This window comes from Fopius arisanus, unplaced genomic scaffold (assembly GCF_000806365.1).
Source record: "Fopius arisanus strain USDA-PBARC FA_bdor unplaced genomic scaffold, ASM80636v1 scaffold00050, whole genome shotgun sequence".
NCBI lineage: Eukaryota > Metazoa > Arthropoda > Insecta > Hymenoptera > Braconidae > Fopius > Fopius arisanus.
Window position 1 is genome coordinate 871,368 of NW_011887789.1, and position 23,300 is coordinate 894,667.

At 39.7% G+C, this 23,300-nt stretch overlaps 7 protein-coding genes and 1 long non-coding RNA gene across 12 annotated transcripts; 4 read left to right on the forward strand and 4 right to left on the reverse strand.

Annotated features, from left to right (window-relative positions):
- The first annotated feature begins 670 nt into the window (after nt 1-670).
- Mt2 (methyltransferase 2) lies at nt 671-1,907 on the forward strand. The gene is made up of 2 exons (XM_011306957.1): nt 671-824; nt 904-1,907. Exons 1-2 carry the CDS (start codon nt 770-772, stop codon nt 1,878-1,880), a joined length of 1,032 nt encoding a protein of 343 aa, XP_011305259.1. The 5' UTR covers nt 671-769; the 3' UTR covers nt 1,881-1,907.
- Nucleotides 1,908-1,928: 21 nt separating this feature from the next.
- On the reverse strand, nt 1,929-2,814 carry maf-S (MAF bZIP transcription factor K). Its single transcript, XM_011306958.1, has 2 exons — nt 2,648-2,814; nt 1,929-2,461 (listed from the first exon to the last, which is right to left on the reverse strand). The coding sequence occupies exons 1-2, from the start codon at nt 2,687-2,689 to the stop codon at nt 2,096-2,098; spliced, it is 408 nt and encodes a 135-aa protein (XP_011305260.1). The 5' UTR covers nt 2,690-2,814; the 3' UTR covers nt 1,929-2,095.
- Nucleotides 2,815-3,442: 628 nt separating this feature from the next.
- LOC105267842 (uncharacterized) lies at nt 3,443-4,029 on the reverse strand. The gene is made up of 2 exons (XM_011306959.1): nt 3,933-4,029; nt 3,443-3,848 (listed from the first exon to the last, which is right to left on the reverse strand). The coding sequence occupies exons 1-2, from the start codon at nt 4,012-4,014 to the stop codon at nt 3,448-3,450; spliced, it is 483 nt and encodes a 160-aa protein (XP_011305261.1). The 5' UTR covers nt 4,015-4,029; the 3' UTR covers nt 3,443-3,447.
- Nucleotides 4,030-4,096: 67 nt separating this feature from the next.
- LOC105267844 (axin) lies at nt 4,097-17,235 on the reverse strand. 4 transcript variants are annotated; one of them, XM_011306960.1, is made up of 9 exons: nt 16,163-17,235; nt 9,177-9,332; nt 8,443-8,812; nt 7,930-8,352; nt 7,595-7,756; nt 6,673-7,346; nt 6,272-6,582; nt 5,907-6,190; nt 4,097-5,787 (listed from the first exon to the last, which is right to left on the reverse strand). In XM_011306960.1, exons 2-9 carry the CDS (start codon nt 9,253-9,255, stop codon nt 5,661-5,663), a joined length of 2,430 nt encoding a protein of 809 aa, XP_011305262.1. In that variant the 5' UTR covers nt 9,256-9,332; nt 16,163-17,235; the 3' UTR covers nt 4,097-5,660. The 4 variants fall into 4 exon arrangements, with proteins under 4 accessions (XP_011305262.1, XP_011305264.1, XP_011305263.1 ...); XM_011306962.1 differs by lacking the exon at nt 16,163-17,235 and adding an exon at nt 11,575-11,752; XM_011306961.1 differs by lacking the exon at nt 16,163-17,235 and adding an exon at nt 11,507-11,752.
- On the forward strand, nt 11,943-12,580 carry LOC105267843 (uncharacterized). The gene is made up of 3 exons (XR_892288.1): nt 11,943-12,046; nt 12,190-12,303; nt 12,376-12,580. It is a non-coding gene; the product is annotated as an uncharacterized lncRNA (long non-coding RNA).
- An 854-nt stretch (nt 17,236-18,089) lies between the features above and the next one.
- mRpS33 (mitochondrial ribosomal protein S33) lies at nt 18,090-19,097 on the forward strand. Of its 2 annotated transcripts, none has more exons than XM_011306964.1 (2): nt 18,090-18,124; nt 18,664-19,097. In XM_011306964.1, exon 2 carries the CDS (start codon nt 18,679-18,681, stop codon nt 19,027-19,029), a length of 351 nt encoding a protein of 116 aa, XP_011305266.1. In that variant the 5' UTR covers nt 18,090-18,124; nt 18,664-18,678; the 3' UTR covers nt 19,030-19,097. The 2 variants fall into 2 exon arrangements, with proteins under 2 accessions (XP_011305266.1, XP_011305267.1); XM_011306965.1 differs by lacking the exon at nt 18,090-18,124 and adding an exon at nt 18,131-18,326.
- A 156-nt stretch (nt 19,098-19,253) lies between these two features.
- CNPYb (protein canopy b) lies at nt 19,254-20,782 on the reverse strand. The gene is made up of 5 exons (XM_011306966.1): nt 20,441-20,782; nt 20,164-20,290; nt 19,889-20,023; nt 19,645-19,812; nt 19,254-19,519 (listed from the first exon to the last, which is right to left on the reverse strand). Exons 1-5 carry the CDS (start codon nt 20,535-20,537, stop codon nt 19,345-19,347), a joined length of 702 nt encoding a protein of 233 aa, XP_011305268.1. The 5' UTR covers nt 20,538-20,782; the 3' UTR covers nt 19,254-19,344.
- A 102-nt stretch (nt 20,783-20,884) lies between these two features.
- On the forward strand, nt 20,885-23,258 carry LOC105267848 (dnaJ homolog subfamily C member 2). Its single transcript, XM_011306969.1, has 3 exons — nt 20,885-21,084; nt 21,263-22,995; nt 23,083-23,258. The coding sequence occupies exons 1-3, from the start codon at nt 21,015-21,017 to the stop codon at nt 23,134-23,136; spliced, it is 1,857 nt and encodes a 618-aa protein (XP_011305271.1). The 5' UTR covers nt 20,885-21,014; the 3' UTR covers nt 23,137-23,258.
- The last annotated feature ends 42 nt before the right edge of the window (nt 23,259-23,300 follow it).

Here is a 23,300-nt window from a genome sequence, read left to right on the forward strand (position 1 = left end):
CGGCGGGATCGAACCCGGGCCGTCGGCGTGCTAGCCGAGCACGTTACCGCTAGGATAACGAACTATTATAACAATATAATTTCTTTAGGAGTATATATGTTGCAAAAGTATCGTTTTAAAAAATTGCTAATTTTTCAATTTTACTGGATATCTTTCCGATTTTCAAATATTCAGTTTTTAAACGATATTTCAATTGATTTGCCATTAACAAAAAAAAAATTGGAATTATTAAAAAAAAAAAAAAATTAATGATGCCGGGATTGAACCCGGGCCGCCGGCGTACCAGTCGAGCACGTTACCGCTAGGACAACGCGCTTATTTAAATTTATAAATTCATTAGTGGTATATATTCAACATATTGAATAATTTTTTTCATTGAAATTCCACAAGATGTGGTTTCCCTCTTCCGCACGCGCTACAGTCGGCTAAATTTCAGTTAAACAAATGAAAAACAAACAGCATTCGTACAGCAGAGAATAAAATTCATTCCGTCAACTTGATGGACACCCCAGCATTGCAATAAAAACTTGGTTAATAAAAAAAAAACACCCCAGCATTGCGTGTGGCGCCCTCCCTCTCTTGGGGTGCAGTACGACGATGCCGCTGGGGTCACTCAAACCCCCAAAACTGAGCCTCTACTTTAGTCAATCCTCTTTGGGCGCATCCAAGCCATAACCCTACCCCTAATTGATAGTTTACTAGCGACCAGTCCAAGTTCTTGCAACACCGAAGGTCGCGCTATTTTTTAATTCTTCTTAATTTGACGACAATGCGAATTATTGAATTGTACAGTGGCATCGGAGGCATGCATTATGCATTAAAAGGTATTTTCATAATATTTGCAGCAATGACCTAGACATTAAATCTGGACCACCTAAATAAATCTAAAAAATTCTGTTACAGAAAGCGAAGCTGATGGCACAATAATCGCAGCCATTGACATAAACACCGTAGCCAACGAAGTATATCGTTATAATTTCCCCTCAGACAAAATTATTAGTCGAAATATCGAGTCCATTTCTCCTGAGGAGCTAAAAAAACTGAATATTGAGGGAATACTCATGAGTCCTCCTTGCCAGCCGTTCACACGACTCGGACTACAGAAAGACAAAAACGACCGCAGGACGTGTTCTCTATTCCAAGTCCTAAAAATCATAAAACACCTCGAGACTCTCAAAGTCATTCTGATGGAAAACGTCATGGGTTTCGAAAAATCAGAGACTCGAGACTCCCTAATCCAGACAATACAGGATACATTCAACTATAAAGAGTTAATCCTAAGCCCCAATCAATTTGGGATTCCTAACAGTAGGAAAAGATACTATCTCATAGCTAAGAGAAAAAATCTGAATTTCCTTTTCGATGACTCGTCATTAGTTCAAGACATCCCTGAAAGTATCCGCAAAATCCTTCCAACTTTGAATAAAATTAATCTTCTGAGAATCCAAAATATTTTAGAGGATGATGAAACCGATGAAAATAAATTGGAAAGATATGTTTTATCAGAAGAAACTGTGCAAAAACGTTTGAACGTGTTGGACGTGAGGGGTCCCGACTCCGCTGGTTCCTGTTGCTTCACAAAGGCTTATTCCAGATATGCAGAGGGAACTGGCTCAGTTTACTCCCCCTTGCCTCAATCTAGAGTTGATGAATCCATTAGTATAATCGAAAATACGGAAGATCCTGAGGAACGGTTGGAATTGATAAGGAATTTGAGGCTGAGGTACTTCACTCCCAAAGAAGTCTCACGATTAATGTCATTTCCTGAGGACTTCAGCTTTCCCAATTCCACCACAGATAAGCAGAAGTATAGGTTACTGGGCAACTCAATAAATGTACACGTAGTTAGCCAGTTAATTCGTATTTTGATGAATTCTTGATGAATATAATGAAACACATAAATTAAATATCCAAGTCTTGTGTTTTCTAAGTGATAGCTAATGAACTCCTCCCCAGCACCGTTTAATATTAAGAATACTTCTGTTTCTCATTGAATAGTTAATCAATGGGTAGATTTTTTCTCCATAGAGAAGACAATGCAAATGCAACGATTGCGATGATTATTGAAAATAACTTAATATTATTATCGAGTTGTTTAGAGCGTCTCCAATTCAGGCGGAATGGGAATATTCTGTTCCATTGCAAATTTTTTCAAGGCCATAAATTTGACGTGCGTTGATTCGACCTCTTCTCTCATCCTGTTATTGTCGTCCTGCATGTTCTCCATGTCCCTGTATTCCTGTGACTTCTCTGTCTCCAGTTCGTCCTTTTGCTCGATCCTCTTAATCCTGCAGCTTGCAGCATACCCCCTATTTTTTAGAGTTCTTCTGCGTTGCTTCATGCGAACTATTTCATCTCGGGACAATCCACGCAGTTTCAATTGTCGATTTAAGTCCCGGACGGATATGGAGACGAGATCGTCATCGCTGATGTCCAAACATGGACCTGGTGACAACGGATCCTGTGAATATGAAAGAAATGCAACCATCTTAATATTTTCATTCTGTGTGGATGACAAGAAGAAATTCGAGAGAGAACAGGTTATGTCAACAGCCAGTCAATGTTTTGACGTAAACATATGTCTACCCCAAGTGGAACAGGAGAGAGATAACCCATGTAAACTGGAAAATAAAAAATCCATACTTACCATTTTCATCGATCTTTTCCCGTCCATTCCGTAATTAAGCATCAAGTATAAACGAATGAGTAAACGCGTTCAGAACTTGCAGCTTTACGCTTTTTCTCCTCTAAATAATTTTGCATTGTCATCTTACGGGCAAGATGGCTTGAGACTTAGGGACAGAGAAAATTGACAAAAGTAGAGGTTCAATTCTGGGGGTTTGAGTGACCCCAAAGGCATCGTAGTACTGCACACCAAGGGAGAGAGGGGGCCACACGCTATGCTGGGGTGACTGCCCCTCAGCAGACTCGGTAGCAGACTGCCGCAGTAGCAGTCCCGCTGTCAGACAGACCACTGGACGGGGTTAATGTCATTTGAAATTGAAAACTTCGAAATTTTCAAAAAAGTATCAGGAGAGCATGACAATTGAGGAGGTATTCACGGATCCGCGGTCGTTCCGCTACTCAGAACTCTTGACTTTTCCCGGGAATTTTCATTATTGCGCCGTTAGTGAATTTTTCAAAAAATTTTTCCCGTATCAACTTTTCAAAAAGTGAAAAATCTTAAAGTCACTCCACGAGGACTCATTCTCCCTCATTTCGGATCTACGGGCGATACGCAACTTAGATCCGTTCACCTTTTCTTGTAATTTTCATTATTGCGTGGATGGTGAATTTTTTTTGAAAATTTTTCAAGGGGAAATTTTTCAAAAAATGAAAAAATCGAAAATCAGTCCACGAGGGCTAACTCGTTTTTATACGCTCAACAAGATAAAAGTTAAAACATCGGAAGGAAGGGAAATAATGTTAAATAATTGTCGAGATGATTTATTTTTTTGCTACGGCAATGGGTGAATTGTCATCATCCTCTGAATCATCGATTGTACCATCAGGTGTAACAGCCATGTAGCAGAGTAATCCTTTATCATGAATTTTATTAATGGCTATATAAGCTGTGCCATCCAGAGTTTTTTTGGAGATAACAGGAGCAATCGGTCCTGGCCTCGGCAAATCCTTAGATACTTCCTCAATAAGATTAATTCCAATTGCTTCACCGAGTGGAGGAATTTTCTCTCCAGGTAAAGATCGTCGGAATATTCCACGCAGTTGTCCCCCCCGGACCATTATTTTCAGTAGCTGAATGTAATCATTTCGTTTCTTCGCGTCGTTTATATTATCAGAAGAAATTCCTGCAAGTCTTCTGCACCATTCGACTATTCTCACTCGGTCTATTGTAATGTATCGAAATATTGCAATGAGTATGTTTAACAGCTTCACTAGTTCAATTATGGGTAATATTGCAATCATTTTACCATGAGGTGAGGCAATGTGGACTACATGAGAAGCAATTTCCACCAGAGAATTTCGAAATTCTTCTTTATAAACTCTCGTCATCTTGATGCACGAAAAAGTCACAAAAACAAACTGAAAAGGGCTGAATATGTCTGCGAAATAAATAACTCAGTTTCCATTTAAATATGGTGAAAATCGCTGCATCATTATTATTTCATCACTTTGTTCTGACAATTGGTTCTCTCCCCATCCATTCTCTATACAATAATTAATAATCAGGATATTATTAATAATAAAAAATAATAGGTAAATGTATTGAAATATCTTGTTTCATCATTAAAAAAATCAATTCATCTGTGAGATACAGAAACACTTGAACAATGTTTTACTATTAATCAGTGAGTAAAAAACATGATTTTACGATAACCTCACTATAAATAAGTGTCAGATTAAAAATTTGACATAGAAGAGTTTGTTCGTTGATTCGCCTCCTAAATCGCAAACAACTTTAATCTGGACATCATCATAAACAATGGAAACAAATTGGAAGCTCGAAGAAATAGAAACTGTAATGAACTGTCATGAGACTGTAATGGAGGCCCACAATTAGGCCATTCTTCATTTAATACCTAAGTCTGGGGTCATTGACGAATTGACTGTTAACTTTCGCTGTCATTTTTACTAACCAAATAGATTCACAATGCGATAATAAAATGCAATAATACTCTATTGTACACTGAATACAATAAGCCAGAAAATAAAAAAAAAATTGTACCAATAAAATTTAAAAGTATTTAAAACGTCTTCAAATCGATATGCAGCAAAGGTACAAATTAATTCCCCTCGAAAATCAATAAAATTCTTATAGACTGTTGAATTCCCTGAATTAGTGAAATTTGAAAATTTTCTGTAATTATTTTCATCGATTTGTATTCTTACTAAGTCTTAATTCAACTCTTATCCTAAAAGGCACAATATTTAGCCTCCCAAAAAAAAAAAAAAACTTCATGATCTCTGAGCAATCATGATGTAATTGATCAGTTTTCCCCCTGAGGCTGCCCATTCACATAACCCATCGTTTTATCTAACTATTATTTTTGAAATTTATCTGCACATTCTGCACTCATAAATTTTATCCCATGACTTTTATTCTTGTTTTCCTCTGGCACGTAATTTTTATAAATCCCGTTCTCTCACGTCAATCCATTCAATTTCAATCGTTGAATATTACGTACGCAACATGTATATCATTGTATAATATTTTTGTGATAAATATACATAATGATATACGTAATATTCACCTCAATCTTATTTCCTACAAAAAAAAAAAGTTTACCAGCTAATCTGCGTATTTCAAGTTCTAGTGCCTTATAAAGGCGAAAAATCTACTTCGCACTCATTTTGTACATTCGGCCGGAAATAAAGACAGTGGGAAGCCTCCGATTTGATTAAAAAAACAAAAAAAAATATATATATATATATATATATATGTATATATATATATATATATATGAGTAGAAGTATGCTGTGATCCTACTTGGCTCGATGGATCTCTAAAAATAATTTCTTAAAAATTTATGAAATAAAAGATAAGAAATGAGAAATAATGACATGTCATTGGGCATCCTCACTTCAAATCATTATGAACGTGTAAACAAAAAAATATATGTGTATATATACTGTACAGTTTGATAATAAATAATGATTTGCATTTTTTGATCGGCTGTGTATGGACGAGAGGTGGAGTTCTATTCGAGGGCCTTGACTTGGGCTTTTATCTTGCCCTCCCAAAGTGGCAACACTTCTGTGTCATCGGTGATCTCTTCTTGAATAATTTTTGTATCGACATCTTCACATTCGGTTGTGAAGAAATACCTGGGGATAAAAATCAAAATACAGCCATTAAATTTTATTCGTTGAACAGAATTTATAGTTATCCATTTATTTCACTGAAAAGTTTGACATTTATTGATTTATTCATCTGTGCTTTGTACCTGTAGCTGCCTCTCTTCGGAAGATACTCTTTAAACTGCTTGAGTGTCACATTATGCCCTGGGATTTTTATTCTGTAGGGTACGTTCTCATCGCAGAATGAGAATATTGCGGTGGTAAAATCACCCGTATCCTGTTTCTTGCGCAGAGTGGATGTATTGGAAGGAGCTGTAGGATATCTTCTACTAGTAGCACCAGAGCTTGATGGAGCGATAATACTCCCTGCACCACCGCGTGCTCGGTCTTCCTCCATTAGTCGTCGTCTGGCTTCTTCCAGTTGCATGGCCTAAATAATAAATTAATAAATAATGAATGATTAATTCAATGGTACATGTCTAATTAAGATTTTTCTGTGGTCCGAACTTACAGTATTAGGAGGTGGAAGAGGTGGCATTCCTGGATCAGTGACAAACGGCTGTGAAGGAACTCCCCAGGACTCCCTACCGGCTCTCTCCAGCGAGCCACTCCTAGAGCCGTATTTTTTTCCATGTCGATGATGTTTGCCATCGCCCTTCTTATCATTCTGATTCAACCACGCGTGAAGACGATGCTCCTTGCTTACTGGCACTGGAGGTACATCACTAACAACACTCACCCCACTGTCGGTTAATTCTGTCATGGATTTCTTGGTCGCTGATCTCCTGGACATGTCTGCTCTCCTGAATCTCTGATCGTGACCTGTAAAAATGAAAATCGTACCAATTCATTGTTTCAATTTGATAATATAAAATATTTACTAAATAAAATTAAGTTTAATGATAAACAAACCTTGATAATAAAGCTCAGGTTTATGCAAAGAATCAGCATACTCTGAAGGAACAGACTTGGACTTTGGAATATGCGAGCCCAAGGAGCTAAAAGAGCCCATAGTAGCCAAATCACTGCCCTCTGGGAAGTCATGGATATTACCGCTATCAGCAGAAAATGTAGAAAACACATCCTTTTCCTTTCGCTGTTTATAAGACCGTGTATAATTGTGCGTTGATACATTTCTTTTACAACGTTCTGGCGAGTGTCCCCTGGGTGACTCGAACCTCGGTGATCTCGAGGGGGTGGGATCTGACCAAACACGCGACACATGCTGATCTAGAATGGCCTGATCGTCGTCCTCAATCTGAAGCTTTTCACGAAGTGCATCAGCTAGGGCACTGGATGGGGGGCCCTCCATAGAATTCATGCAGATCGAGTCAGCCTCTTGAAGATGCCTGTTTAGCTTCTCCTCGTTCTCCTGCTCACGTCTCACTGCTTCTAATTTCTGAATGAGAATCGGTCCCAATACAGCTGGATCCGTTGGTACACATATGTCCTTGGTTACACGTTGCGTTCTTGGTATTACTGTGTAGAGAGTTGGATCACTATGGATGGGCCCCATAGTTCTCAATGCTTTGGATTCACGTCCATGTCTTCTTACACTTCTCGATCGTCCTATTGACATTCCATCTCTGTAAAAGAATAAGAAATTATCCTTTTTTACTTCAATGGCCACAGAGATTATGATGTTCAATGTACAATTTTCATAATAATATTTAATAAAAAATTCCACACTGCATATACTTCAATTCTTATAGAAAAAAAAAAATAACACAGAACGCATGAAATCATTTACCCACATACTTGCCTCAATCTTTCAGCTCCGTAATTACGACGTCAATGAGGAAATTAAAAATCACTTAATAGAATATATACTTACACTGAGTTATCAGTCAACGACAAATTGTCAGATTCAGTTCTGGCATCACTGCTCAAACTCTGCAACTCTGAGTCCTGTCGCGATACTGGATTATATGACGAATACTGAAGAGGTGCTCGGGATCGCATATGGTATGGACTAGTCGTAGGGTGCAAGTACATTCTATTCAAAGGAACGACACAACACCAAAGGAAAAAAATATAAATTAATCAAAAAATAAAAATAAAGATCAAACAATGAAATAATGAGAAAATACATTCAAAATACGAATCAGGGTGACTAATGCAAGATGCAAATTGTGAGAAAAAAAAATGTTAAAGAAGAAATAGACTTACCCAGCAAGTGCCTCAGTTTTAGGCCTCAGATCCATTGCTCTAGTCTGTTGTGTCCTCATAAGGACATCCCTAGTCAGTCTTAATTCACCTGGTGTTCCACACGCTGAATGGGAATAATGTCCAGCAAAAAATTCAGCATCCTCATGGAGAGTTGGCAGTAGAGCTGGCCCACACGATATTGACATCTCTCGGCTCGACGTGGAGCTTGGACAGCCAGCAGAATCGGCATTTTGACATGACGATACATATCCCAAATAAATTTCTGAACTTAGAAAATTTGGATAAATAGTTTCCTTTATAACACGCTCGACTTCGTGCTGCACAGCGTCGAATACTGTTTTGTCAGCTCTCCCTTCCTTTACACGACGACTCGCCTCCTTCCGTATGTGCTCGGGGATCGCCAATTGTGTTTTTTGAAGAAACCTATCAAGTCAAAATTAATTGATTAAGTAATCATCGTGAGAGAAATTTTACAACTTCTCTCAGATAAAGAGCTATTTAACAAAAACTTACCGTCTATTGATAGCCTTGATCAACTGATGGACCTTATCCTTATCATGCTCCTGATTGAGACCTTCGCAGGCAAAATAGAAATCAAGAGGATTGGCGTGTGATGTTCCCTCTTGTTCCAAATACTTCCTAAACAACTGCAGTCCCTCCCTATCCTGCAGCAGCGAATTGAGGTTGGTCGCCCATCTGAGACAAGCGGGTGGTGAATTGGTCTCCATGATCGACGAATCGCAACAGCCCTCGGGTTCGAATCCCATCGGTGCTGAAGCATCGCAGATGCCACTGGAGGAGCGAGCCAATAACGAGCGTCTAGGTGTTAGAGCAGGGCTCTGCGGAGGTATTCTTCCAATATTATATCCTCCAGTTTCTTCTCCTGCAAATGGCAATTAAATATTCAATAATAAAAACAAACACTAGAAATATAAATTGAAATTGCACAACCGCAATTGTCACTGAATCTATTTTTCCGTGCGAGAGAATCAAATAAATGGAAAAACACAACGCCGCGTGGTGAACGCGCAACGCCATCGATTCAAAAACTCCCGCCAGACAGCGTTGCGTGGTGCCCAGTACAGAAGTGCATCAGCAAAGCCATCAAGATGATGAAGATTCACCTGGCGTACCATTCAAATGATGCGAATAAAATGATGACAATTTCCAACCGACCGTTTGGTCCTCTGCTAATTGCCCCAAAAACGACTCGATAAGTCAAATAAAGAATTTTTCTTTAATCTTACCAGGTACGGGAGGCCTTGGAGAGTTCTCATTGAAGCAACGTACTTCACTCCTCCGACTTCCACTCATCCTATCTGTCATAGCTATTTATGACTATTTCAACTTTTATACTAGATTTTAATCCCCTTCGCTTCCTAGTGGACATGGCTAGTCCAAATCTGAAACAACAAAGGATTTTCCTCATTAAAAAATATTAAACCTTCGATGTGGTAATCCCCTGATGTAGCATAGCTATGATAATTGTCTAAAAGTTGGATTATTTAAACAAATAACAATGAAATTTTGCTGAAAATTCGGATTGAGTGTTTGGACGATGGATAGATTGATTTTAAGTGGAAATACACCCCTCTGCGATGGTTGATGCCAGTCTGGCTTTTAAAATGGTTATCGATCCCTGTTACTGCGCAGCAACAGATTTGGATTGGTACATGGTATGCTATAACAAAAGGCTCTCGAGTATTTTATATGAATTCTATGGGTTATGAGTATGAATCATAACCAATTATAAATATACTCTGCCCCAGAGTATTTTGAAAAAAATGGCTGGGGTGGCTTTGGCCCTATTGCTGCTGTAGTACTGGACAATGGGTGTAGCATTAATGGGTTTTTTGGACTGCGCACCAAGTTTCATCTTCGATGTATTCCCATTGGTGTACTGAGAATGAACTTTTTACCTCTTTGTCTCTTGTATTGATCGTTGAAAATCTTAAAGCAAAATCTATTGAATGTTATACTCAAAATTGAGGGAAGTGATGTGCCAAATGACTCGGAGAGAGAAAGAAAAAAAAAACCCCCGGGAATCTACCCAAAAAATTGGCATATTTTCTGGAGGGTATTTTATACATGCTACAGGTTGTAGATTAGAGAAATACTCGAGGTTTTTCGAAACAAGTGGAGTACTGTTGCATCGACACTGTTGCATCTCACGCTCATCAACACCTCAACAACCTCCTTTTCCAAATTCAAAAGCAACAACCAACACGAGATGAGTGTCAAAATCTACTCAAAGCTGAGGCATGATTGATGAAGAGCAGAAGGCAAGAACAATGCAAGAGTAGAGAATAAAACAATGGAAGTTTATGAATGAAAACTTGGAAATATGACCCCTGGAATTATGATTCCATTAGTTGAATAGAGCGGCTGTCATATTCGATCGCATCCACTTGGATGAACGGAATAGAGTGAAAAAAATCGGAATAGAAGAGTCTGCACCGATTTCTCAGTAAAATATCAATGATTTCTACGTACCATGGTGTATGAATTCTCTTGGATAACTTCACAAATAAAATTAATGTTAAAGTTAATGACTTTAAATGAGTGCAAAAGGTGATGACTGCTCTGTAACTCTGTACATGAATACAGAGGATTCAGGGGAGCCTGGAGTTCAGTTAATTATTTAGAGAATTTTCCAACACATTTGAAAAAATGCTGATTGATTTTTCAAGACTTAATGGTGATGTACGATACCGAAACTATCGGTCGAACGGTTGGAATCAAACTGAGCCTGGCCAGCATCCTGGTATGATTCACGCAGAAGCACTCTGTTGAGAGCCAAATGGTAGTTTACAGAGGGAGAATCCAACAATCCGGCATGATCGATTAGTAAACCACTGTTGTACTACATCTAGATAAGGGAAGTTGATAATTTTTTGTTACACTCGACTACTCTTGACATTAGAACTAAATAGCAACAAATCTTAGGCTAATCTTCACCTAGTTCTTCTCTAATCCATCAAATCACTTGAAGATTTTCCAGAATAAGGATTTGGATGATTGTTTGGCGTTGTTGGAACAATTCTATAACAATGCTACTGATTAATAATAAACCATTTGCTATTTATCACATGTTTCAAGGGAAATGAGGAGCTCCTGGGCTTAACCTAAAAGGGGTGCTTCAACTAGTGACAAAGTGGTAATACTTCATTATTTTTTTAACCCTTTAACAATTCTGTAGTTAGGTGAGTTGATGCTGTTGGTGCCTAACCACTTTAATTTAAACAATTCAAGGGGATTTGTATTGCAATGATGTGGATGGAAAATGAGGATGCAGTTGGGTAGATGAAGGGGTTGGGGTTAGAGGAATTGACAACAGAATATATTTTTTTATAATAACATTGCATTGTAAGAATAATGGGATGACGATGAGAGAGTGAGTTGTTGAATAAACAAAACAGTGAATCGAACCTCAAACGGAGCCAAGGCGTCGGAGGGCATATTTAAAAGGCATTGGTTTTCAATAATTAATTACAAAGGGGAGGAGATAAGAAGATCAGGGCAGAGAGCAACAAATATAAATGGGGAAAATAAATAAAAAGTAAAATATGAGCTGTACTGTGTTTGTGGTGGATGTTGTGTTCAGTCGGTTAAATCCGTTAAATACGCATAGATGCAACAGCTTACGACAACATCGCAGTTGATTAGATGCCACTTCTGAATAAGGATGCCTTCACAATTTTTTTCCCCAATGAATGCGGTAATTAGAACCCCCGACAACACAAACTCCAGTAAAACACCACCGTATCTTCATGCAAGGAGATTCTTTTAAGAGACATTTCAATCCCACGATCTGGACATCATACTGGCGATACATTCTTATGAGCTATCCGGACAGTTTTCCACTCTACCGACCAGTGTGCACTGCCATCGTTCGAGGAAAATTGGTAACAACAATTGCTTGGGTTGTTCAGTATGAATGGAAAAGTGTCGTTTTTTTTTCTTCTAATTTTGGATAATTGAGGTACTGAAGTATTTTAACAGTTTTTGACACGATAAGAGGAACATTGAACAAGTCTTGTACAATTTTATATGATAAAATTAAAAAAGTCAAAATTGTAAAAGATAATTGTATCAGAATTAGAGGAAAATTGAAAAGGTATTTTGGGAAATGGTGCTGCAGAAACAAAATTAGTCTTAACTATTGGAAAGTATTGGTAAATTCAACTTCATTGTGAAATTGAATTGAAGCCAATACGCCTCACCTCCTCCGATAAATTACCCAGGATATTTATCCGACAGATTATTAAATCATCTGTGATGTCAACCCTCAGTTGCACCAACTCCAAAGAACGTCTACATTCTCCAGTAATTAAACTAACAATTGAACGATCAAAGCGACAAAATATATTTCATGTAATTGTGGAAAGTTATTCAATCCCCAGTGGTTCGAAAAAATCCTAACATTTTAATTTATTTAATTTACAGTGAAAATAAAGAGCAACACGGCTTTGATGGAGATTGTTAAAAAGAGTAGTCTAACCGCGTATAACGTTTAATGTAATTTGTGGCGGAGTTTTTAGTAAGGGGTGGAAATGCTGATGGAGAAGGTAGGAAGGTAGAAGAAGAGATGAAATGACTGCGCGTCTATGCACACGCAGGTAAAGTGTACCCCCGACAGGGCAGGAGAGGAAATGAGAGGGAGATATTGAGATGCTAACAAAAGCAAGAGGAGAAAAAAGGAGAAAAAAGGAAGAGAAAGAAGAAGAAGAAGAAGAAAAAAAAAGCGAGTATCCAAGCCGAGTGTCAGTGAAAACCGGCGGGGCTGGGAGTGCAAGGGGGCACATCGGGGAAAAGAAGAGAAAAGAAGCGGAAAATAAAAAGCAAGTATAAGGACTATGGCGGCTTGGTACGGCGGCGGCATCGCTTGATGTTTGCCGGGCCCGTAATTACAGGTTTTCGGAACGCCTCGCTTGGTCAAGCCCCGTAGTAAACCGACAGAGTCAGCAAAGTAACACAGGCCAGCCTGCAACTGTACTCATGCCAATACCTTCACTCCTCTCCTTTATAACGGGTGACGAGATGTTTAAGCTTCTTTTTTTTCAAACGAGAATAAAAAGACACCACTTCAACCACACCAGCCTAGGCCCACATCATTTTTTTTTATATTAACTCCCCCTAATGACAAAAAAAAAAGCCAAGCGTTTGTAAAAAAAATTTTTTCACAAATATTATGAGTTATTAAAGTACTTCGAGTTCGCGTTGAATTAATGGCTGTTCAGGGAGTGATTAACAAGATAAAGCTAATTCGGAAAATTTGTTAAATATCGATTAACAAAATGAAACACGAAAAAGATCATCAATATTTCTATTTGCAGTCGTCAATTCTCCCCTAAATTCAATAACAACCAAAAACCTTGAGAAAAATTCCAATAAAACGGTATATAGAGATCATATCAATCCAAGGGATTGAACATTTATTTCAAAAAGCCACATCAAATGTACCCGATTAACTCGAATCATCAGTAAACACGCATTAACTTATCTCCTCGCAGATAACGTTTCAGTGAAAAAATAAAAAGGACGGCGCTGTCTTCTTTGACATTCAATCGAATGGAAAGTGGAATAAATGATTTAATAAATGTGGAAGAAGTGCCCCTGCACTGATGAGCATGGAAAATATTAAAGCTTATTGCATATCGAGCCGTCAATTCTCAACATTACTGGAGGCCATGGGGTGTGATTGTGTGCGTGCCGCGGAGAGAAGGAAGAAAGGCAAGTTTAGGTTGGTCTTATGGGCCTCTTTGGTCTTTCATCTTTTGCCGACCCATCGTCACCGCTCGACTTGCCACCGCCTGCCACCGCTGCCACCACCACCACCACCACCACCAACACCACCACCACCGCCACCACCTCTGCACGCCATCATCATCATCATCATCATCATCATTATCATCATCATCATCATCATCCTACAATTTACGTACATGAAATCTTTCTTAAACACCACATGAACTATTAAATGCCCCAAACAATCGCAAATAATATGAATGCGGGGGGGATTGTTATATCAGCAGTTAATTTTTTATATTAATACAACATTATTTAATGGCCGAAATATGACTGCAGAATGGGGCAAGGAAGGAAGTTGTGGTACCTCAAGTTTTTATTGTCAAAGGTCAGTCTCTGTTCGAAAACTATGAAATTTGCGACACTGATCCATATCCATTGAAAACGCAGGGCGGAAAAATTGAGAGGATAAAATCAATTTTTTATTTCAAGAACATGTCCTTCATTTGCCTCATTTGATTTCAAAGTAATTTTTTACTTCTCTGATTCCATAATGCCAGCAATTCAGATGGTCTGCGACACTGACCGATGTCGATTCGAGGGAGGTTAAAAGGGGGGCACAGAACGGGCAGTTGTGGCATAAAAGACCAAGTACGATCCGAGAGAAACATATGGTCGCTGGGTAAGAGGGTGAATACCGTAGAGTGAGAGTGAGAGTGAGAGTGAGAGGGGGGTCGGGGAGGGGGCAAGTGACGTAGAAAGGGGGGTTCGAGAGGGGGAACATAAAGTGGCGTCGCGCCAAGCCTCAAGCTCCAATCCCCCCCAAGCTCTAAGCCCCAAGCCCCAAGCCCCAAGCCCCAAGCCCCAAGCCCCAAGCTCCAAGCTCCAAGCTCCAAGCCCCGAGCGGCCCCGGAGTATATTCGAGTATGCCGCCGGAGTGGGAAAGAGACGGTCGAGCTAGTCGAGGAGGACACAACGAAACTTCAAAGGACTCTTTGATGATTTCCGCTGCTGGCATTGCGAGATCTTGATAAACCCGCATTATACGCTGCTAGTCTACACTATCGTTCAGGAGTCTCGGCTCGCGCGTCCATATACATTATTTTTTATTGCATTTTTCCTCTTTTCATTTGGATTTGTTGTTGTTTGAGGGGAACGGAGAGATGCGTTTTTTCATACCCCCTGTGAGATAGATAGGTTACATTGCTGATTGTAGAAATTGATTTTGGATGTCTACTTTTTTATCGACGAGTTTCAGGAATTGCCATTCGGCTAGGGGCTGAATTGTTTACACAATTGTCGGGGAAACTCAGTAGAATGAATGAAAAGAGCCGAGTAGAATTTCCCCATTGACCCCTCGGTAAGAATGATTTTTCGAGTAGAGAACTCGGAATTTGAGTATTTTTTTTTTCTTGGGTATACAGCCCCAGAATATCCTTGACAAAACAGCCGATTAATCTTTGAGTAGTTGCAAAAGCCAGTTCTCCCCCATTTTTTGCGTCTCTCCACAGTTGTATTTGTTGAGGAGGAAGTGGGAGGAAACAAAAGGAGTCAGGAGTTTAGAGTCAAGTTGCTTTTAGGTTAATCCACTGGGAAGGCACTTTGACGACATTTAGCCCTGCCATGTCCCTTTGGCTGACGACGAGCCGATAAACGAGGCAAAGCATTACCCCGGGGAAGATAATTGATGGGGCGCTTTGGCTTGTCGACGGTTTGTGTCGAAATAGCAGACATAACTGGCCTACTTGGACACAGACAAAGCAACACTAGGTTTGAAGTTAATCGTTCCCTCTTACTTTGATGACGAGTACTTCCCTTTGAGTTCGATCATTGAGTCATTCATTGAGTGACACACCCTCAGCTCCCAAGGGGTTCGTCTCCAATTATCAACTAATCAACCGACTAATCGGTGAAGTAACCCCCCAACAAAACCACATCTAGTGGTTTTCTAAAGCATACTCATAGAGATCTACTGAGTCTATTGACGGTGAAAAGTCTTTTACGATGATTATGTATATATGTATGTATATATATTCTGGTTTATTCCCCACTGTCGCCCAGTCAGCCGTTTCAACTCCCCCTATTGCCATCACGTCGTTTCATACCACGTGCTCGAGAGTCGCTAGACATGCCCAAAGACACCACTCAGCTATAATTATTGCTCTACATAATTATTTTCACACTCGACTATTCTCACTCGTTATTAGGATTTTATTTGCCTGTATCTCTCCTCAACCTCTTCCACCACTGCCATCACTTTTATCCTCTCAATCCTCTATTCATCATTACATCCAATACAAATCAGCACAAATTAAGTTCGTCTCCTTAATGACTCTTCTATAAAGATAAACCCGAAATCTTAACGAATCGAGAATGAGTTGCTAAGTTGATGGTGAATAAATCCGTCAATAAATCTTCCATTACAAAAATAAATCAACAAATGCTGAGTTTATATTTTCTAAACAATATAAAATGAATGAATTACCTGGCCGACGGCAAGGGCGATGTCTCTCCCTAAATACAAGCGTGTTTGGCACCAGTTGGCACGCGTACTACTTGTCGTTTCAGAGGCGTCTTCCTACCTATGAAGATTGTGCATACCTCTCCACCTTATAATTCCACCAAGCATCATTCAGACTCCTTCATCACCACAATATCATTAAAAAAACCCAACGAATAATATGAACGATATGAGGGAATTAATGGTACGAGAGTTAAATAAAAATCCCCGAGAATAAACCAAACGCTTTCTCACTCACAGAACACACTCTCGGGGTCCACTGAACATTTCTACCACCTCGCCATCGAGCTTTCTTTTTTTTTTTCAATTATTCATCGTTACACGTGCCACTGATAAGAGCCACCATCAGGGGAGGGTCGATATATTCAATGGGGTTTAGTGTCTATTAGGAAGTGAAAAATACCCCTAGTTATCACAGACAAAACGTGAGCCCAACAAACATCACACCGTTGCACATCGTCGCCATCAACTACCCACTCTTCTTTTTCCCTCCACGGGTTCTCCCTCTCCTCGTGCTACTCGTACTTCTCCCCTTGCTCCCTCCCACTCCGCGTAGGTCGTTCCGTTGCGTTCTCCTTCGATTCCGTCTCGTTTTCTCCGTCTTTACCTTTCCCCGAACTCCTCGACTGTCCATTCCAGTCCCAGTCCTCTCCGTTCTTCCACCAATGTTTTCACTCCTTTTTTCTCCGTCTTATTCGTTATTCCATGGAAGGAGGCTCCTTTCCACACGACGAAACGCTCTCTTCGTCTCACTCCTCTTCACCAACGTCGGCTCACTTCAGAAACGGGCCCCCGTCACTCTCGTGGTAGTACCGCAATTCCTCTCTCTCTGCTCTCATCGTTAATCTTCTCGATTTTTCCACCCCCGGGTCAACAAATCAACATCTCATAATTTTGAAAATTTTTCACTTATCCTCCACTTATCCACGAGTTGGAAAATTCTTCCCAAGTGTTATGCAGATCCTCCCAAATCCTCAATCCCCTTCGCCTCGATGTGTTCCAGGGATACTCGACCTGAGTAGCTGTCAAACGGCGCCAACGGCCCTGGCCCTACTGACGTGACCGACGTGACATACCGGAGGGAGAGGAAGGTGTTTTTGAAGATGAGAGGCATCTTGTGAGGGAATGCAGAAGACCCCTTCGGATAATAATCAACTCCATCGATATAAATTGTTTAGCTCTTTTTCTGATTTTTGGATGGATTATTAATGGTTTGTCAATTGGCGACAATGGGGGCGGGGGTGGAGGTGGAGGGTGGGATTAGTAATGTTGGTTTTAAGGATCGACTGAAGATGGGAAGGGTGAAAGGGCGAAAGGGTGTTTTTTTTCAGATTTTTCCGCTGTTTCCGAGGATCAAACGGTTTATTGTTTCTTTGATGTTCAAAGGGCTTTGCTGCATTGTCCCCTAAGGCTTTCACACCTCTCTTCAACATCAAAGAACAATTGTCGGAGAATTATTAGGGGCGCATGAAATGGGATCAGTTAGTTTTTTTTTATGGTAGAATAAAAGTGTAGACTCAGCAGAATGACCATCTAGTGACAACTATTTTGTATCCAATTTTTTTCTTGGGCTAATTTAATTATTAATAATTGGTGGTTGGATAGAGAAGAAATGGAGGTGAGAACTGTTTATGAGTTTGAAACTAGAGCAAATGAACCGCCACGCATTGGCGCATGAGCGTAGCCCGCGTAGCCCGCGTAGCCCAATCGCCAGATCAAAGAGGATTGACTGAAGTAGAGGCTCAGTTCTGGGGGTTTGAGTGACCCCACCGGCATCGCAGTACTGCACCCCAAGAGAGGGAGGGCACCACACGTAATGGGGTTGTCTGCCCGCCGTAAGTCGACTCGGTAACTGCCTCAGTAGCAGTTCCGCTGTCAGAGGGACCAGTCGACGGGCTCAATGTTATTTTCTGCGATACGAAATTGGTATTCACTGAAATTTTAAAATTAATATGGAGTCACTTAAATTTTTTCCCCCCATGTGACCCTTAACCAAGTCCAATTAACACTAAATCAAATCCAATCAACAGAAGAGAAAATCCATTAACAGAAAACAAGTATTTTTTTTAGTAGGAAGAATCACTGGAATAAATGGAATTGTTGATGAATAATTAGTTTGGAGCAGGAGGTAACCTCTCATATTAAAAAAAAAAAAAATCACGTTTCTATTAGTTTGATATTGCCGACTTGGCTTAAGTAGCATTAATTTTGCTTCATTGGAGGCTAAAATCAATCCAAATCGACTCAAATACACATACCCCGCCGTCATAAACGTTCACATGAGAATGCATTTGTCGGCTTACCGTCCATGACACTTTGTACATGCTCTCTGCCATGACATTTTCCAGTACATGGTTTTTTTTTCATAAAATAAGAATAGACAGATAGATAATAATATATAAAATAAGTATAAGAATAACCTTTTACTTATTTACGAGACCGTAAAAAAAATGATTTATCTACAGGAAAATATCAGGATAATGTCCAAGTACGTAGACTTGGCGAAGGTACCTACGAGCTATGCAAAACGAATGAATCGTCTGAGTAATCGTATCTTCGGTGAGGTATTGAGACCAACTGATAATAAATCAATGAAAGTCGTCACCCTGTTCAGTGAAAAACCCATAAATAAACGGCCTGAAATCGTTGAGTATTATCCTAGACATCCGGAAATCGGATGGCTGATGAAGAGCCTGAGGGAATACGGTCTTTTCCGGGACGAACACCAGGATTTCAAGGAGGAGATTGAACGACAAAGAGTACTGAGGGGGAAGAAACCTAAGAGGAGATATCAAGGACCTCCGAAGGGAGAGAAAAAAAAAGAGGACTAGATTGTGTGCTTGTTTTCTCTTACTGGGATAATTCATTGGATATGCAATAAATAGTATTACGAACTTTATTTCCCTTTCGGCAGTTTCGAATTTTTATTAATAGTCAAATTGAATAGAACCTGACAATTTGATAGAGTAATGTCCACATGTAAATAAAAGGATTATGAGAGGTTGCTTTTTCTTTTTTTTTCTTTTGGTCGGCGCCACGGATCTCGTGGTAACAAGGAAAAAGAATAATCTTCGATTATTGTCAAGAATAGGTTTCTCTCAAGTTCCATAATGTGTTGGATTTTTTCGGTGAATTGCAGAATCGTATTAGAGTTCTTGTTTATTGGCCTTTGCTTTCTTTTCTGACTTTTTTTTCTTCATTTTATCGTTCTGTTCCTTCTTCTTTGGCTTGTCTCCCTCAATTTTCAAGGCACCTACGTCTCCCTTTTCTCTCAAACACGAGGCGTCCTCATTGCTCAGCGCTCTCTCCGCACATAAGTACCTTGAAATAAACAAAAATAACAAAAAAAAAAAATAAAAAACACAAAAAACAAAAAACATTTGTTACTGGTTCTATAATTGATAATCAATTATAAAAGATTTTGATAAAGTAATTTAAGATCTTACGTTCCCAATGAAGGTTTCTCCTCAGGACTGAGATAATACCAGACTTCAATATCAGTCTCATAATTCTCTAATAAATCTTCGCACTTAGTTTTCATATCTGTAATTTCCGCGGAAGGCGAGTCCCAGAGTTCATATGGTATTCCCAAATCCACTTTGACTCCTTTGTCCCTGTAATGATATTAATGCACTTTATCAATTCTAAATAAGTCGATAAATCGTCATTAATAATGAGTTGATGCATTACACTAGACCGTGAAGCGTCTGGAATGTTTGACTCATTCCTTTTGCGAATCTGGTGCTATCGTGGCGTTCTTTGTGAACGTTGTATTGAAGAATTCTCTCACAGACGTTCTCCAGAGATTCTACTAATCTCAATTCCCTAGAATTTTGAAAAATTATTCCCTTTTTCTTTAATGTAGAGTAAATTGAGATGAAGTAGAAGCAGGGATAATATAAATTGCAACTTGAAATGATATTCAATGTTGATTGGAACCCTATGCTATGGAAAAGTGATCTTACGACTTCCTGTACTCCTTTTTCTTCTTCGGTGCTACATCATCCAGGGAGTATCCGAGTTCCAGGACATCGTGACTCTTACCAGTTTCATTGAGCCTAGATTCAAGCTCAAGAGCCAGGACTTTACAAACTAGTCCAATATATAAAACATGAAAATTAATAATAGACGTTGAGAATAAATGTTATTTTTCGAAATATAAATTTATTCGAGTGAATTTTTTCCATGCAAAAAATAATTGTTAATAATTAAATATTTTTCTCAGTATATTTGTTCACATACCTTCACATTTACTTGCATATTTAACACCGTGTTCTTCCTCAGGACCCGCATAAATGCCCTGGAGGACTAAAATAGTTAGCAAAATATATGGCAACATTAGATTAATAAATGGAAGTGCACAAGAAAGTGTATTAGATTATTCAGTAGGTTATGCTCTACTTGAGGTAACAGACATAGTAAAGGGCCACTTTATCAAAATGGTATATCATATAATTGATATTGGGTGGAGGCAAATTGTTGAGACACGTAAAACTTTGACGTGTCTTTCGGAGATTAGACGGTTTGGACGGTTGAAGTAGAGCTCGTGGGGGATTGAAATTTGGAAATCGGCGCAGATGAGCGTGTTAGCAACTGAACTTTCTTTTTCAGCCACAAAGTGGGAGGGCGTAGTATCGTCATATCCCCGGGAAAAAAATAAAAAAATCTTCCATTCGAGCACTAAAGCAAAGTTAACCTCACAAGGCCAAACAGGCTGCATAAGACCTCATTCATCGTACATTGTGTGAGCCACATACATGCTTTGTTAAAAAATTGTTGGTAAATTGAGTGAATTCATCTGAACTAATCATCACCCATGGACACGACTCTAATTGCCCCGGAGGAGAGACCGGAGCATGAGTGCATCATATTCAATACCATTTCACGTAAGTTAGATTGCCTTTAGTATTCATGTTAATCCAGAGGTTATAAAATATTTCAGAGTTCAATGGAGATATGTAAATATTTTTATCGCTCTCTAAATGAAAAAGTTTCAGGAATATTATGTTGATAAAACATGGTTAAGCATTTGTCAAAGTAAATATTTCAATGTTATGTCCTCAGAGGTGCATAAAATAAAGGTGCAGTTGGCGGGGCCAGTAGTGCTCCATGCAATAACTCACACGACACATTTGAAAATCCGCTTTGAGCGCAACTCAATAAATAATAAGAGCCCCGAGTCGACAGACGACGAGGACGAAGAAGAGAATCTCATAGAGGACGATCTCGAGTACTTGCGCTCGCTCGATCCCAAAGAATGGAAGAATCAGGATCACTACGCAGTCCTGGGACTGAAGCAGCTGCGATTCGAGGCGTCGGAGGACATAATAAAGCGAGCCTACAAGCAGAAAATTCTAAAACACCATCCAGACAAGCGCAAAGCAATGGGTGAAGAAATTCGCCCGGACGACGATTACTTTACATGCATAACACGGGCCTGGGAGATGCTGGGAAACCCTGTCAAGAGACGAAGTTACGACAGTACAGACCCATTCTTCAATGACGATCTTCCCGATGAGAAAGATGCCAAAGTGGAGTTCTACGAGACCATGGGAAAGGCATTTGAAGCGAATGCCAGGTGGTCGATAAAGCAACCAGTACCAAAACTTGGCGATCCAGAGACCCCGCGGGATAACGTCGAGAGATTTTATTCATTCTGGTATGACTTTGACTCGTGGAGGGAGTACTCTTATCTCGACGAGGAGGACAAGGAGAGTGGACAGGATCGAGACATGAGAAAGTGGATTGAGAAGAAAAATAAAGCCACCAGGGCAAAACGAAAAAAGGAGGAGATGCTGAGAATTCGAACTCTAGTTGATGTGGCTTACAACGCAGATCCCAGGATCAAGAAATTTCAACAGGAGGATAAAGACAAAAAGACAGCTGTAAAGCGAGCCAAACAGGAGGCAGCCAAAGCCAGACAATTGGAAGAGGAGAGGCTTATTAAAGAGGCTGCCGAGAAAGAGCGAGAGGAGAAGATGAAGAAAGAAAGCGAGGAGAAGGCAAGGCAGGATGCCTTGAAGCAGGAGCGAGAGGCGCAGAAGAAGGCCCTCAAGAAGGAGAGGAAGGGTCTGAGGGACCTGTGCAAGTCACAGAATTATTTTTCCGAGAGTCCTGCTGAGAGTATAAGGCATATGGAGTGTGTGGAGAAGTTCTGCGAGTTGTTTAAGCTCAATGAGCTCGAAGAGGCCACTAGGGAGATTCAGAGAGACGGGAGGAATGGCTTTTTGAGGATTGTTATTGACACTGAAAGTAGAATAGAGGCTGAGAGGAAAGCTCAGGTGATTAATTATTCAGATGTTCGAAACAATTCGCACGAAAAACAAATCAAGGGCTGTCAGTTTCCATGGGCTGAGGGTGATCTTCAACTGTTGATTAAGGCTGTCAATCTTTTTCCTGCTGGGACTAATCAGCGTTGGGAAGTCGTTGCCAATTTTATCAATCAACATACCAGTAATGGCGTTACCAGAAATGCCAAGGAGGTGCTTGCAAAAGCAAAGGACTTGCAGTCAACGGATTTTAGCAAGTCTAGTATGAAGGAGCAGGCTAATAAAAACGCTTTTGATAATTTTATTGCGGAAAAGAAGAGCAAAGATGCCATTGATGAGAGGATGCCCGCTGTCACTGAGAGGCTCGATCCTCCTATTGTTGGCAATCAGCCCTGGACACCCGCTGAACAGCAGCTTCTTGAACAAGCACTCAAGACTTACTCCACTACTACAGGACCTGAGAAGTGGGATCTCATTGCTGGGTGCATACCTAGTAGAACTAAGAAGGACTGTATGAGACGATACAAGGTATATATGTTAGATTATGTTTTTTTTTTTCTTCTCCTTTCAATACTACCAAGAGTATCATTAATAATGGAATTGAATTTTTTACAGGAACTTGTGGAGCTGATTAAAGCAAAGAAGGCAGCGCAGAACGTTAAACAATAGCCGCGAGTGATTGTGTGCGCCTGAATTAAATGTATTTTAGATAATGAAGGGGAGAATTAAATATTCCGGCACACTGTACATCGGCTTGTAAAATATTAGCAAATACAATGAATTTCAAACGATCTTTTGATACATGATTAATGCACCAATCTTTCTCTATTCAT